Consider the following 17,031-nt stretch of genomic DNA (forward strand, 5'->3'; position numbering starts at 1 on the left):
TCAGCCAGCCAGAAGGAGCCCATTAGGGGGAGGGTAAAAGGGCAGGTTGTCATAATGGGCCGTGGTTGTTGAAAACCAACCACCCAGCAGGAAAAGGCCAGGTGTCTTAAAAGACATTGTTTCACCCTGCAGTTCAGGAGGAGAGTATTGGATGCTCATCTGACAGAGAAACGATGGCTTAGAGAGGAGCTTGCCCAATGCCATGTGGCTCTCAGCGTCATTGCTGAATTAAGCCCTTGAGCTACGGAGTCCGTGAGGATGTACTGCCATCCAGAGGTGGTTACTGCCTGACGTGGATAGACAGCACAGACCAGGTGGCTGGGCCACTAAAATAGGGCACCTTGGGTGCAGAGATGCGGAGGAAGGCAGTTCTGGTTAAGAAGCAGACCCGACCGAAGGGCAAGCACAGGGAAGGTCCTGGGGAGGGCATGGGCTGCGGCAAGGGCGGGGAGCAGCAGGCAGGGTGGGTAGTAGGAAAAATGGCCCGTGTTTTCCCAGACTGGATGGAGCATTCTAACCATTTGCATCCCTTCCCTGGTGTGGCGGTGCCCTCGCCGCTGCTGTGGGAAGGGCTCTTTGGGCACAGCTCTTTGGCTGGCAGAGTGTCTGAACCGCGGACCCTGTGGTGTCCCACCTGCAGAGGACAGCCTGGTACCACAGGGAGAAAGCCTTGAGGCTCAGCTGCCTGGGATTCCTGGTAGCACACAGTAACGGTGCCCTCCTGCCCTTTCAGCCTGTCCACCACCCTGTGTGCCTCGAGATGTCCAGCTACCCACAGGCTGTTGGCACTGTCTGAGGCCAGGCTTCTAGTGATCCAAGAACGGCAGAGAGTCCCCGCCCAGCCCTGTTGGGAATACAGCAGCTTCTCCCCCTCTGAACTGACTTTCCTGAGAACTCTGGTTCTTGCCCCATGACATGGCCGGGGACTGAATCTCCCAGCCTACCTCAGTCTCTGAGAATTCACAGTAGAAAGGCTCCATCGACACTGCCATCTTGCTTCCTTTTCCTGTTCTTTCGGAAGCCCTCGGATGGAGCTGTTCCCCCACTCCTCTTTCAGCCCTCTGGTCTTTAGAAGCAGGGCCAGTGTTCCCCACCTCCCACCCCAGCTCCGGGCTTGCTCTGGCCTGTTCGTGAGCATCACCAACCGTGCCTTTTAATCCCAATGATAGGTTCTAGCATCCCCGTTTCCCATGCCTGGACTGTTTGGTACCAGAAGTTTTACTTCAGTGGGGCCTCTAATCGTTCCGTACGTATGCCGAGGCTAGCTAGAGATAAACATAGACTTAAAAACCCTCAGAGTTGATATCTCTGTCTAACAAATCACTGAACTCACAAGAGTGCTCATTTAGGGGGCTTTTCCTGGGCCACATTGATGCTACTTTTTGGGACACGTGCCGTATGGTGGAGCAACCAAAAGAGGGGTCTAGAGGACAGGGCATGAAGCTGGGTGTGAAGAGACTTCTTCAGAGCAACTGCAGACCCTCCAATCAAGGACTCCATACTCTGTGGCTTTGGGGTCACATTGTCCTCGTAGCAGATGTTCCTGCTGCTTCTCCAATGGTTCGGGTGTCAGAGTATTACGTTTCTCCACTTCCATTGGACTGGGTGTCAGAGTATCACGTTTCTCCACTTCCACTGGACTGGGTGTCAGAGTATCACGTTTCTCCACTTCCACTGGACTGGGTGTCAGAGTATCACGTTTCTCCACTTCCACTGGACTGGGTGTCAGAGTATCACGTTTCTCCACTTCCACTGGACTGGGTGTCAGAGTATCACGTTTCTCCACTTCCATTGGACTGGGTGTCAGAGTATCACGTTTCTCCACTTCCATTGGACTGGGTGTCAGAGTATCACATTTCTCCACTTCCACTGGACTGGAATTGACTGGATTTGGCAGGATGGGCAGTAGAAGGGGATATAAAATGGTGTATAAAAAGTAGGGCAAAGGTTATAACACATGTTTTGTCCAGTGGCATTCAGGGACTAAAAGCTAAACATCTTGTCATCAGAGAAGCCATGTTGGAGCAGCTTAAAGCGAAAACACATACTTGGGGGTGAAGCTGGGGCACAATCCAAGATTAACATTAAAAAAAAAATACAGAAACTTGGGCCAGCAATCCCTGCTACTCGGAAGGGTAAGGCAGGAAGATTAAAAGTTCAAGGCCCAGGGCTGGAGAGATGGCTCAGTTGTTAAGAGCATTGCCTGCTCTTCCAAAGGTCCTGAGTTCAATTCCCAGCAACCACATGGTGGCTCACAACCATCTGTAATGGGATCTGGTGCCCTCTTCTGGCCTGCAGGTACACATGCAGACAGAACACCGAGAATACTGTATACATAATAAATAAATAAATCTTTAAAAAAAAAGTTCAAGGCCCACCCGGACTACAGAGTGGATTCAAGGCCGGCCAGTCGGCAATTTAGTGAGGGTGTATTTCAAAATGAAAAGTACACCCCCGGAGCCAGGCAGATCTCTTGTGAGTTCGAGACCAGCCTGGTCCACAGAGCTAGTTCCAGGACAGGCTCCAAAGCCACAGAGAAACCCTGTCTCAAAAAACCAAAAAAAGAGAAAAGTACAAAGAGGGCTGGGAGCTAGTCACGATAGTGTATGCCTCTCATCCTCGGGAGGAAGATTGGAGTTGAAGACCAGCCTTGGTTACATAGTGAGTTCAAAGCCAGCCTGGCCTGCATGAGATCCCATTTCACCCCCAACCACAAAAGGGCATGGGGCCGGAGATGTAGCTCAGTGGTAGAACATTTTACTGAGCAAGGGTGAAGCCCTAGGTTCAATCCCCAGTGCTGAGCAACAATAAGAAAAGATTATGGGCTTTGAGAAAATGCTGGGAGCTAAGGCAGCTGCTAATGGTGATGGGGTCTCTGGGGCATTTCAAGCCTGCGCATGTAACACTTCGGTGGCTGGCGGCAGGAAGCAGGTCAGGGCAGGGTGTCTTGCCAAGCTGTGAGGCTCAGCACGGGTGTGAGTCAGCAGGTCTCCCTGTGAAAAGAGGCAGAGCACAGACGTGCTGGAGAGATGGTCAGTCAGATGCAATGCAAGCTGCGTTCACGGGAGAAATCATGAATATGTAAATTCAATAAAGTGTGCCGCTAGCAGTAAACCAGCCATTCACACAAACAGCCAGTGTTTATGCCGGCTGTGGGACGGGGCATCTCTGTGTCTCCTCTTGTGCTGAGGATAAAGGTATTTGAGATGTCTGTAGCAAAGGGCTCTATCCTTGCCTTCTGTTTGCTCCCAGGAACCAGATGATCACGTGAGGATCCTAAGGGCTCTTAGTCCGTCTGAGAAAATAACAGTTTTGAATTGCCAAGCTGCATAAAGTCGGGTTAGAGTTGTTTCCACAGGGGTTTTCTGTCCAGGGGAGATTTCATCTATGGTGTCCCAGATTCTCTGAACAGAGGACTTATCTCTCCAATGAGAACTAAGTTTTATACTTATTTTTCATTTGAAAGTTCTTGTATTACACAGATATTATAAATTCAAAATCCTGAACCACAGAGGGGAAAATCCTGGGAATATTGATGCATATTGGAGAGTTTCCATCCCTCATCAGGAGCCAAGGACAAGGTGCCCCCCTGCCAGCTGCCTGTGTGAAAACTTGGCTTTCCTGCCAGCCCAGCTTCCATTTCAAAGGCCATTTCTCAGGTGAAGGTCTGTGTTCCAGTTCTGCGTTCCGTCTCCCACACCCAGGAATGGGCTTGAAGGACCGGCTTGGTGCATCCGCATCCCAGGCTGGAAAAGCAACTTCTGCTTCCAGCCTGGCTTCCCAAGTCACTTTCCATTCCTGGCCTCCTTCTATTTAATTTATCGTCAGCTCCATTCTAAGGATGTTTACTGCACCTTCTAGATACTCATCAGCTTCCCCTGCCCCGCCCCAGGATTTTTGGGAGGACTCAAGAGGAAATCTCTCCTGGTTAGTTTTTATTGTCAACTCAACATAACCTATTTCATCTGGGAAGAAGATGATTTGAGAATTGCCTCCTTCACTCCATCAGATTGACCTGTGGCCACGCCTACGAGAGAGTGCTTTGATGGATATGGGAGGGCCACGCCCACTGTGGGCGGTGCCATCCTCAGGCAGGTAGATCCGGGCTGTGTAAGAAAGTTAGCTGATCTTGAGAAGGTAGGCAGCATTCCTTCACGGCGTCTGTTTGAGTTTGCTGTGCCTTCCCTCAGTGATGGATTGTGACTGGAAGTAGAAGCCCAATAAACCCTTTTTTCTCCAAGCTGATATTGGTAGTGGTGTTTACCATAGCAACAGCAAATAAACTAGAACAAAAGGATTTTAGACTGCCAAGGGAACGTCTAAGATGATATCCTTGCTTTCATTTTTATTAAGAAGAGTATTTCACATTGGGATCATGACACATAAAACTTCAACATTAATTTGCTGTGTTTGGATGAATCCTATAACCAAGGCAGGGCTTATATTCCTTTTCTTTTAAATGAAGATAATAAAATTTGAGAACACCGTGGTGCGTCTCCCCTGGTAGGGATGCTTTAGAATCAAGCAGTTTGGGGAAAGTGAAATGAATGCATGGTATGGTCACCGGATAGGCTTGCCTCTTTCAGACACGTTAGTGTCGTATCTTAGAACTCCTTTCTAGTAGCATCCTGACTGGTGTCCCCCTTCCTCCATCTATCCTCGCCTCCTATGGCTGAGCCTCTGACACCGCTGGTTCAGCTTATGACAAAGTGACGTGCCACAGCCCGTGAGTTCTGACTTATTGAGCACAGTGATGCTGTAACTCTGTTATTCAGCCTTGGCTCATGGCCCTTTACATTGCATGCTCCTTGCCGAAGAGCGTGCGTTAGCAACCTTGGGCAGCAATGAAGATGTACTGCATTTAGCTAAGGTCTTTCTAGCTCCTGACTGTCTTCTTTTGCTTCGGTGAAATGTTCCATGTGGCAGGTTCCATGTCTGCCACGTTGCTGAAGGGGGAAATGTCAGTTGGAGTAGTTCTTACACAAGCTGCCGGAAACCTTTGAATGCATATTAATAGGAACACTTGGATTCATTTTAAGGGTTTGTACAATATGACCTTATACTCCTACACACCTTCCTACAATTTTAGGAACCTTAGTTTGAACATGCTGTGTCATATAAGGGACCATGGAGTTAGCAATTCCAGTTTTGTAATGATAGACCAACCAAATCTGCAAGGCGGGGAGAGAGGCTGGAATTTCTTTTCATTTGAGTCCAAGTTCTCAAATGGGGTATTAATTTCCTTCAGGGTAGATGAAGTCATCATCTGAGCTAGGGTTCTCATTGCTTAAATCACTTGGGCCAGGTTGAGTTTGCTCGACCAAGCCCTGGATCTAATTCAGTTCCCCGAAGAGCGTGCAGTTATAAAACTGTTGTCCTAATGCCCAAGAACAAAAGGTAAGTGGGCATAGTGAGGATTCAGAGAAAGTGAGAAGTTAGGGTCACAAATATTTGTAGGGTGAATCGGTGGAAGAAGGAAAATATTTGTGTCTTAGATGCTTTTGTAGTTTACTGCCTGTAAGAATATACTTGGTCCTTACATTAGCATGTAGATTTTCAGACAGCGGACCTTTATTATGGAGACTAGGGCTCACCATGGTGATATAACCAAACGACTTCTCCGCTTCTCCGACGTCTACCGTTGTTTTCCAGTTACAGACTGCTCTGTTCTCAGTAGTATTGCCTGCACGCACAAGCGTATGTTTCTGTGTAATTCACGCTCCCCTCTCTGTTCACTTAGTGTCAGCCCATAAAACCACTTCCCAGTCTTCCAACAGCTAACATGGCTTGAAAAGCAGAGCCTGTCACGTCCCTGCCTGCCGCCTGATTCAGACTTGGGATGCACGGGGCAGAAGTCTGAAAAACAAGAGGGAAAGGGAGGGCCTGGACCGTGAGAGTAATATCCCTGGGCTAATAGAGGGTGGTTAGGTCCATTAGACAGGCAAGTGGTAGCAGGAGAGACAGAATCACTGGTGAGTACCAGGAATCCCAAGGCATCATGGGAGGCTGTGGAAGAGGCCATGCTTGTGGACCGCTCAGCTCAGTATGACCAAGCGTCTGAGATGCCGCCGGCGTAAGGACTTTCTTCCAGGAAATCTCAACCTTGGAGGGGTTTTATAGTTCATTGCCCAAATGAATGCACCCTCTTCTCACGCTAGCGCACACTATTTTAAACAGGGCAGCTTTATTTCCAAGGCTGGGTTGATGCAGCTCCAAGAGTCGCCACGGTCACGTGACTGCCCGAGCTTTCCGCCACGTGCCACGGTTCGTCATAGTCGTCGTCACAGACCGCCGTCTTCATGTCTCTGTCTCTGCACACTGACATTAGTGTCCCCGTGTGGCGCTCTTGCTGTGCACGGCCCTTCTGTTTGGGGCTTCATTTGCATCATCTGGACTCCTTTTAGACCTGTAAAGTAGATATTACCTCCAATTTAGAGACAGGGAGGCTATATTTCCCGTGCGTCATCACGCTGCCTCTTGGCGTGCATCAAATCCCTCCTCAAGGACGTCAACTAGAGCCTGCCAGCTAAAGGTCCAACCTGGGCTCTGCTGTGTATCCGTAGGATCTCGAATGCACCTCCCCATCTATTTGAGCCAGTTTTCTCACGTGATGTTCCCTGAGCCGTAGATACGGCGTCGGTGCTGCAGTTGTGTGTATGTACATGCGTATGGGCATGTGTGTGCACATGCACATGTTTATATGTAAGTGCATGTGTGTATGCGTGTGTGCAAGTGTGTGTATGTGTGTGCATGTTTGTGTGCATGGATATGCGTGTGTACCGGCTGGGCTTCGCACAATTCCTCGATTGTCTTTGCGCTGTGTTCGGTTATGGTTTTCTGCAGTGGTCTCAGCTTGCTTTAGAGAGGAACCTCTTGGATAAGAGGGTGACGGCTGCCTTTCCCGTGGGCATAAGGATAAGATTTAGAATCTAGTTGCACAGTTGTGCTAGCCTAGCAAAGTGGCAGAAGTGGGTGGTCTTGTAAGATCTATGAACTCATGAGCTGTGGGGAGGTTGGCTAGGTGTCTGGTACAAGCATCCTTCTCTCTTGTTGATTGGCCTTAAGTCCATTTAAACAGCTCTTGGCTACCACCAATAGGAGATTCACACTGTTGTGCCTTTGGGGGCATCTTGCCAGGCTGGTCACTGTTGTGGTTCATGGCATTGCAGCTGGGTAGGCTGTTTTGCTTCTCTTCCTCAGCATCTTACATAGTACTTTTTGGTGCCATGGAAGCCAGCTGTAGGAAGGAGACTGCCGGCTTAGATCTGGCTCAAACAGTCTGTGTCTTGTGTCCTATGTGTGCCCTACGCGTACAGTGTCTTTAGCAATAGGGCCAGTCCTTAATCTTTTGAGGGGAACCCCGGGGCAGCAACCACAGTCTGTATTGTTTTAGGAAGTAATTTGTTTAACCTACCAACCACTTGTATAGGAGTTTCTCATGACCAGTACCGGGTTTTTTTTTTTTTTGTTAAACTCACACACATATGGGAGGCAGAGGCAGGCGGATCTCTGTGAGTTCAAGGCCAGCCTGGTCTACAAGAGTTAGCTCCAGGACAGGCTCCAAAGCTACAGAGAAACCCTGTCTCGAAAAACCAAAAACCAACCAAATAAACAAACTTGCATACATAGGTTGACTGTCAAACCTTGCTCTACGGTCCAGCGGCCACTGACTGTGTCTACTTTGATTCTGTTTGTTTTAGGATTCTGAGAAACGAACCCCGCTCCACGTGGCTGCCTTTCTGGGAGATGCAGAGATCATTGAACTCCTGATTTTGTCAGGTAGGTAGCTATTGTATTCAAAAGCCAACTGCTCATGGAAGTTTGAATGGCCCGTTTACTAGACAGCAACTATGGTGAATGGAACAGAATTGCTTTCTCCATCAAAGTTTATTTGATCAGAATTTATCTGTACATGAAACACAGTAGAAGACATTGTTGGCAACAATTCTTGACTAAAGTGAGCATTCCCATCCATCTTGTCAGACTTGGCATTACAGACAAACAGTACATCTGGATATCTTGTTTTTAATTGTAAGAAAATAAAACTGGTCTACATGAACACATATGCTATGTATATATGTACTTTGTACGAGTTTATACATGATATGTAGCACAAAGTGTGTATACAATCTGAATATATATTTAAAATTGTACTACAAATAATATTAGTTTCCTTCTAGGCAGTTATGGCTTCAATGAGGGTATGAAAATAGATGGAAGAGGCCGTGTCAGTTTCTAAAGAGGTTTCTCTGAGTGAGCAGGTGGAGTTTGAAAATATCCTCATGGCCAGGCATGAAATGGACTCCCACCAACTTTATAAGATACTTTTTGTTTTTAAAAAATGGATGCAAATATGGGAATCATGCCAGATCCAATCTCTCTCTTTACTGGTCTGAGATTATTTTTCATTCTCTGTACTTTTAATATTTTCTCAGATTAAGGTTATGAATGATTTTGTTTCTAGACTCTTGGGTGTTCAGGACAGCTCATCAAATAGCTTTCCAAAACCATTATGTGGTTTTTCATCCGAATGCTTGCCAGGCAAATCCCTGGAATGAACCTGAACAGAGTGGGCACACACCTTGCTGTAGACTATGCAGGCCTCGCTGTAGACTGTATGTAGGCCTCTCTGTAGACTGTATGTAGGCCTCTCTGTAGACGGTATGCAGGCCTCTCTGTAGACTGTATGCAGGCCTCTCTGTAGACGGTATGCAGGCCTCTCTGTAGACGGTGTACAGGCCTCTCTGTAGACGGTATGCAGGCCTCTCTGTAGACGGTATGCAGGCCTCTCTGTAGACGGTATGCAGGCCTCTCTGTAGACGGTATGCAGGCCTCGCTGTAGACTGTATGTAGGCCTCTCTGTAGACGGTACACAGGCCTCTCTGTAGACGGTATGCAGGCCTCTCTGTAGGCTGTATGCAGGCCTCGCTGTAGATGTATGTAGGCCTCTCTGTAGACGGTATGCAGGCCTCTCTGTAGATGTATGTAGGCCTCTCTGTAGACGGTATGCAGGCCTCGCTGTAGACTGTATGTAGGCCTCTCTGTAGATTGTATGCAGGCCTTGCTGTAGACGGTATGCAGGCCTTGCTATAGACTGTATGTAGCCCTTGCTGTAGATGTATGTAGGCCTCACTGTAGACTGTATGCAGGCCTTGCTGTAGACTGTATGTAGCCCTTGCTGTAGATGTATGTAGGCCTCGCTGTAGACTGTATGCAGGCTTGCTGTAGACTGTATGTAGGCCTCGCTGTAGACTGTATGCAGGCTTGCTGTAGACTGTATGCAGGCCTTGCTGTAGACGGTATGCAGGCCTCTCTGTAGACGGTATGCAGGCCTCGCTGTAGACTGTATGTAGGCCTCTCTGTAGACGGTATGCAGGCCTCGCTGTAGATTGTATGCAGGCCTCTCTGTAGACGGTATGTAGGCCTCGCTATAGACTGTATGTAGCCCTTGCTGTAGATGTATGTAGGCCTCGCTGTAGACTGTATGCAGGCTTGCTGTAGACTGTATGTAGGCCTCTCTGTAGGCTGTATGCAGGCCTCGCTGTAGACTGTATGTAGCCCTTGCTATAGACTGTATCCATGCTGACTGCTTTCCTTTCTCCTGATTTTGTCTGACGAGATTAAAATCTGGAGGAAATGCTGTCACTAAGGAGGCAAAAGGCCTGGACTAAGCTTTCCCCTCTGTCTGCAATAGCCAAGGGAAATGCCAGCATTCCAAAGTGCGCAATGCCAAGACGAGAGTGGGTGTGTGTCTCTGACAGGTGTGCCGTGCACCATGGTAAAGACGGAGCCGTGCTGTGTGCACAGGAAGGCTCGTGTTGCTCCCAGGTGTACGGTGCTCTATTCCTCGGGTGAGCCTTTCCAGGAAACGAGGAAATGTTTGCGAAGTCAAGCGTGCCTTAGCAGGGTTGGATCGTGGGCATTTTTTACTCTCCAGAGCAGATCTTTCTTTTGGCAGCCGGAGGGCGTTCTGGGCTGTGTTCCAAACAAGCACGCATTGTGTGGTGCTGGCACAGACCATAGCCAGGAGCCAGTGCATACCTGGACAGTTATCCTAGCAGCTGAAATCTGGTCCAGGGAAAACTGTGGACAGAACCTATGTGTAAAATAAGCATCAGGTGATAATAACACCCAGTGATCCCCAGTAACAATATTGTCACCAAGATGAGCATTTTCTCATCTGAATGCCTGAACTCTGAGTGTTCCAGGTGCTGACAGGGTGCCGCCATTGGGAAATTAATTAATCCTCACCTGGCTTAACGAGACGGGGTGCTATCAGAATGCAAAGACGCTAACGTATCTCTAAGGTATATACAAGGCAGACGAAAACGTCGTGTGTCGTCTGGGGTCAAATAGAACAAAATCCTTTCCTCCAAATTCAAAATCTGCAGCACTTCTGGGCTCAGGCAGTTTGGATAAGGGGTGTTCAACCTGGGTTAAAGGGTGTCTCAGAGGCTGCAGAGATGGGTCCTTGGTTCAGCGCACTGGCTGCGGCTCCAAAGGGCCTGAGTTCAGGTGCAAGCACCCAGCACAGGCAGCTCACAACTGTCAGTTGTGACCTGACACCATCTTTTGGCTTTGGCAGGAACCTCCCTCCACATGCACACACACGCACACGTGCATACACACACACACACACACACACACACACACACACACACACACAGAGAGAGAGAGAGAGAGAGAGAGAGAGAGAGAGAGAGAGAGAGAGAGAGAGAGAATCACAGGCAAAGGGCAGGAGAATGGGAGTGGGGAGTGACTTAGAACAGTAAAGCCTCAACTTTATGCTCCTCCGTCCTCGCCTTTAAAAGGGAGGCTTTAATTCTGCATCATGAGGGTCCCCATATGGGACCAGTGTCACTCAGCATCACTTCATGCCACCTTCACGTAGCGTAGACTTCTCGATGTCTCTGCACCCGCGGCTGATCAGGCGAGTCAGGGGAAGCTGTTGTAGTGTCTTGGGCTGCACACCTGTTTAGTCTTAGAATTGCTGATCTGTTCGTGTTTTTAGCATAACTTTGGTTTAGTTTGCTGTGGAGTTTTTCTCTGCCTCGCTCCCTTCTGCCCACCCAATTGAGAACACTCTTTAGCAATTTTGTTCGACGGATGCCAACTTTGGCGGGTGGTGTGGCTTTCGTTTCTCCCTGAAAGGACTTTTATTCAATTTGTATTTTATGTCCCTAAAGAAATAGCGCATGGCTGTAGTGACTTCAGTTCTGAGATCTCATCTGGCAGCTGACCCTTCGGGAAACCCTGTCACACGGTTTCCTCATTTCATAATGAATGAGGCGCTAATGATTCCCATGTTGGACAAATAATTTAGCCTTGCCAGAAGAGCTTCTTACAGCTGTGCTCCCTGTTGCTGGGTAAACTCCCAGAGCTTGCCGAAACCCAAACTCACTAAGTCGTCACCGACTTTGTCTCCTATTAACTGGGCCAAGGGAACACTGGGTGTTTCTGAATGGACGCTGTTTTGGAGCAGGGGCAGGGCTCATGATACACAGATCTGGCGGATTCCTTCCACCTTCTTATCCTGTCTGTAGCTCACTCGGGTTGGATTTCTGGCCAGGTCAGGATGGAGGCAGGTGTGGGGCGCCAGGGCACGGGCGGGGCAGGGGGTGGGGGGGTCAGTCAGTGGAGGAACACTGAGCACTGAGGTCAGGGTCGCGGTAAGGAAAGCAGACCCCCCAGGAAAATTAACACAGAGAAATATCTTACGGAAAAATCCAGGAAGAACAAGGGCAATGGTGCGAGTCTTGGGTTGGAGGAAGAAACTGGAGTGTTTGTCAGGTCTGCCTACAGAACACAGAATAAACTCACTACAGGGTCTGGGGAGGTAGCTCCGTCAGTAAAGATGCTTGCTGTTAAGCACAGGACCGAAGCCTGATCTTCAGCAGCTGTGCAAATAACCGGGCTTGGTGGTGTGTGTGCGTGTGCATGTGCGTGTGTGTGTGTGTGTGTGTGTGTGTAGTCCCAGAACCAAAGGAGTGGAGACAGTAGGATCCCAGGTTTGCTGGCCAGCCAGGACAGCCTCACTGGTGAGTCCCAGGTCCTAGTGAGAGACCTTGTCACAAAACCCAAGGTGAGCAGATGATGAGGAACCGTCTTAGAGCTTGACCCGTGGCCTCCACACACATGTACTGGCACACACACACACGCACACGCACATACACACTCACACCAGCTCCATGCCTGCACAGACACACACATAAAAATAAATGCATTTGCTAGAATCTATGCCACCGAACAAATAATAGTTTTGCAAGGTGATTTCTTGTGTTTTTATTTATGCATTTATTTGCAATCATGCTTCATAGTCTGGTGTCGGCTGCTCGCAGAGCTGGTAGCCCGAGGTTCTGTTACTCCTACATGCCTAACAGATATTTGTTCTTTGTGAATGGATTTTTTTTTATATCTGGTAAAGATTGCGATGAAACAAATCAGAGCTGATTCTAGACACAAATCTGGTGCCATGTTAAACAACACGCTGCATTTTGGCCCTGGCAACAACTCGAAGAAGAGCTTGAAAAATGTTTCAGGCAGTTGCCATGCACGTGACATTAGCATGTACGTTTCTATGGTGACCGGACTCCTGAGCTGCAGGAAGATCCGGCCTGTTTGGCAGAAAGAAAAATCAAATAGCAATGCAACTGCATTGTATTATAATCGTGTTTCATAAACTCTTTCTCGAATGTTTCCCTTCCTCAATAAGCTGACTACCTGGCCTTGGGACAGACTTGCCTTCTGAATTGATTACTGTCTTTGATCAGTAAGAATCGTCTGTCACTCATCCGTCTGCATCACCTCACTGCTTTTTGTCCCCGTCCTCTTCTTCCTAGATGACAAGGCTAAAAGAGCAGAAACATTGCCTCTGGAAAGGATGCCAGGGTCCCTTTGCTCCCCATCCCTCGGGACGAGGAAGGAGAGCTGACAGGGACAAAATGAAGCCCGTGCTTGAGTGGTGGTTAGAATTGTGCTCGGTAATCTTCAGCCGAGCTCTTGTTTCTAGAGTCCATAATATCTAATACCTGTTTTCACGATTAAGGATTGTAGTGCCTTTGGGCAAAAGAGCTTTGGCCTTTAAATCATTAGCCGTGCAGACTGCGTCTTTCAGGGTACAATGGCGCTGACGGGCAGGTGGAAACACAGGGATTCCTTTGGAAAAGTCAGTTATGAATATTCAATAAAGCCCAAACCCTCTGCCGCTCCCCCCCCCCGCCCCAAGAGGTGAATAAGACTCCCCAAGGTGTCCAGAGGAAGAGGATGGGGAGCCAGGGAGAGATGGCAGTGGGAGGGGGAGCATGCAGTAACACTGCTTTTGCCATAGCTCCTGGTAGGGAAGAAGGGGCTGTTCTGGCAGCTGCTCAGCCAGCCTCTAGGCGGAGCCTGAGTGGCAGAATTGAGGGCACATTTATTCAGCAACTAAAGAAGCAGTTTCTTCCGCCCAAATATGAATTTTCCACTTCTCAAGCTCCTCTGAGGCTGCACCTGACAGCGCCTGTGCTGGTAGACCCTGCACTATACTAGTCCCAGGCCCAACAGGCAAGGGGCTTTTGCCTCCTCCTGACGGTTTTAACATTGAAAGCCATGGTAGAATCTGCACAAAACTAAATGTAATCTGTATATAACAGTGATAACAATAACAATGCGAATTATATGGGGGAAATAGGCAGAGAATATGAACCAAATAATTCTCAGAAAATGTATTGCAAACAGGAAAAAACAGTAGAAAATGTTTAAGCTTACTATTTTCTTCTAACTAGATTTGCAATATTTTTTTTTTTTTCGAGACAGGGTTTCTCTGTGGTTTTGGAGCCTGTCCTGGAACTAGCTCTTGTAGACCAGGCTGGTCTCGAACTCACAGAGATCCGCCTGCCTCTGCCTCCCAAGTGCTGGGATTAAAGGCGTGCGCCACTACCGCCCGGCTAGATTTGCAATATTTTAAAACTTATTTTAAAGGAGCTTTACCAAAGTATGATCAGTATTCTATACCACACATACACACACACACACACACACATGCACACACACACGCACAAATAATTTGAGTTAAAGCATATGCATACACACTCATGAAATAATTGCTGTAATCAAAACGAGGTAACCTCCTGCCTCCTGAAGTTTCTCTCCATGCACCTTTTGGGATATAATGTGCTCTCTCCCCTTCAAGTGTATTTTAAGTGCATAATTCAGCGTTATTAATTCAGATTCGTCACACTTAAGGTGACTGGTAAGATAGAGCACTCATGAAGACCCGGGAAACCAAGCACTCAGACACCGGGTGTAAATTGCCAGGCTCTGCACAGCCGAGGACACCGTTAGAGAGAAAGCGTGTGCTATCCATGATTCCTCTTCAGTTATCTGCCCTAGATGAAAGCTTACACATCTCCATCAGAGCGACGTGGTATGAATGCCCATTTTTGTCGTCTCTGGAAAGCTATTGGGAATAAGGAAGCTATTGACAGAGGAGCTGTCTGAAGAGATGTGACTTATTTACACTGGAATACGTGTAGCAATGAAAAGGAATTGACTCATTCTTTGTCGACCTGGATAGATGTAAAATATATCTTATTAAGTGGAACAGGGGAGGTCAGAGTGTGAGAACAATTTCATGTGAAACCCCCTTCCCCACACACTTATTTTAAGTTTTAGCCAGGCATGGTAGCACATAGCTGTAACTACAGGACTGGAAAGGCTGAACTCTGAAGGCTGTTGTGAGTTCAAGACCAGCCTGGACTACACAGTGAGTTCCAGGTCAGCTTGCACTACAGAGTGAAACCTGATCTCAAAGAACAAAGCAAAATAATTTCAGGAGAGTATTTTGGTATTTCTGTGTGTATGTGGTGTGTGTGTGTGTGTGTGTGTGTGTGTGTTTGTATCCATGTGTTTATATGCATGTGGGTTTGGTTTGTGCATGTGGAGATCACGTGTCAATGTTGGCTACCTTCGTTTTCTTCTTCCACTTTAACACTTGCTTGAGTCTCTCTTTTAAAACTATGCTTGATGAGGCTGGAGGGAAACCCCAGCAGGTGAGAGTCCTTGCTGCTCTCCCAGAGGACGCGAGTTCAGTTCCCAGCACCCACGTGAGGGGATGCACAGTTGCTCATGACTCCAGCTCAAGGGATCTCAACTCTTTCGTCCTCCGTGGGCTCCCACACACGTATGGCATACATGTGCGTGTGTGGCTCCTCCCTCACCTCCGTGGGCTCCCACACACGTGTCACGCATGTGCGTGTGTGGCCCCCTCCCCCAACTCCTTCTAAGAAAGAAAAAGGACGTGTTCGCAGGGCAAGCAAGATGATTTAGTGGGTAAAGGTGTTCACCACCAAGCACCAAGCCTCACGATCTAAGTTTTGTCTTTGGACGCCAAGAACCTACGTAGTGGGAGGCAAGAACTCTGGCTTCCACATGTACATACACACAAATAAATGGAAAGAAAACGAACATTAAAAATCGTGCATTTGGAGCCTGGAGAGATGAATCGATCAGCAGCTCCAAGCTTTAGAGCTCTTTGTTGGCTGTTGCAGGAGACATAGACTTGGGTCCCAGCCCTCACGTGGTACAGGCAGATCTCAGTGTCTCCAGTTCCAGGGGGCCCTGGAGCACCCCCTTTTGACCTCTGTGAATAACAGCTGTGCACACGGTGTACATGTAACATGCAAGTAAACACCCGAGCACATAAGATAAATGTAAAACATTCCATTGAGAACTTAGAAGAGTATGCTTGTCTGTACGTCTCACAGTTGGCAGTTGATGGCATCGCTCCACAGTTGTTACTGCCTTCGGAAATCTTCACCATCCACCTCGGGGGTGGGCGACATAGCAAGGGGATTTTGCAACAAGAACTGCTAATAATTTTCTAGTGCTTTCTGACTTGTGAAGAATCCTCACCTCCATCTGACACTCCCGAGCCCCCAGTAGAACCAACTTGGCAGTCCTGGTGTGTGGGACCCTTATTCTAGAGACCAGAAACTCCGAGTCCTTGGAATACTGGCTGCTGACATCAGAATGCAAACTTCAGACTTTGTCCCTAAATCCTATGTCTTTCCTATCCACTTCACTTCAGAGCACTTAACGCGGGCTTCTCATTTTAGTGTGGTCTCCATGTAGCTACGTAGATGGCTTTCAACCCTTTTAGACAAGATGGAGTCCGTAAAATCAACTTTCAAGGTTTTAACATGGTTTAAAATTAAGTTCATTAGTTGCTCTCAACCTCCTCAGCCTGTTACAATAACCTTGGGCTGTTAAAAAAAAAAGTGTCTGGTGACACCTCAAAGTGAGGAATTGAGAGGGGCGATACCTCTTTGCAGGGTTAGGCCGTTTTCTCTGACGAATGCTGTTGACGATTTTGTTCTCAGCTAAAGTAAAACACTCTCGGTTCTGTGATTCATTGTTTCTTTTTGTTTGTGGCTTAACCAGTAGCTCACATTTACCCATGGAAGTCTCCTGCTCCCTTTCTAGAAGTCTCTGTGTTTCACCTCTGCTTTCTGCTCGCCTCACTCCCTCAGCTTTTGTCCTCCCATTACCCTGCCCTCCTAGTTTTCGATATCCGTGTCCCTCCTTTCCACCCTCATGAGCTTCTTTGCCATCCTAAGACCCAAACTGGCGCCTCTCACCCATTGTGGGTGCCTTCTCCCCCTTCCCGTTCACAGCCCTTTTATAAACAATCTCTCACTGACAGGAGGGTTTATCGAATCCTTGAACCAAAGACTTGTATAGGGTGTCTCCGTTGTTCAGATCTATCTTCGGTGGCCGTGCTCCCATGGGAAGCTGTGGGAACGTCAAGGGAGCAAGGTGTGTTCTGTTTCCCAGAATCCCATTAGTCTGCGGCTTCAGCTCAGTGCCGTGACTTCAGTGGAGTGTGGAGCATGTCTCTCAGTGTGAGCCAGCCGACTGCTCCATGGCATGAAGGAGTTGCGAACAGTCTGCACAGGTCTCCTGTCTGAAAACGCCATGGGATATGGATTCCTGTGTCAAGGGACCTGGCATAATTGGGATGTCAGGGAAGATAGATTTCTAGTGGTCCCTTTA

At 48.1% G+C, this 17,031-nt stretch overlaps 1 protein-coding gene across 10 annotated transcripts in view; it reads left to right on the top strand.

Moving 5' to 3' along the window:
- Ankrd44 (ankyrin repeat domain 44) overlaps positions 1-17,031 on the top strand; it is a 219,715-nt gene that overhangs the window by 113,216 nt on the left and 89,468 nt on the right. For all 10 annotated transcript variants that reach the window (XM_075956578.1, XM_075956572.1, XM_075956576.1 and 7 more), the window contains exon 3: positions 7,701-7,779. In XM_075956578.1, coding sequence (XP_075812693.1) covers positions 7,701-7,779 — 79 coding nt within the window. The remainder of the gene's footprint in view (positions 1-7,700; positions 7,780-17,031) is intronic.

The sequence above is a fragment of the Microtus pennsylvanicus genome, chromosome 22 (genome assembly GCF_037038515.1).
Source record: "Microtus pennsylvanicus isolate mMicPen1 chromosome 22, mMicPen1.hap1, whole genome shotgun sequence".
Classification (NCBI taxonomy): Eukaryota; Metazoa; Chordata; class Mammalia; order Rodentia; family Cricetidae; genus Microtus; species Microtus pennsylvanicus.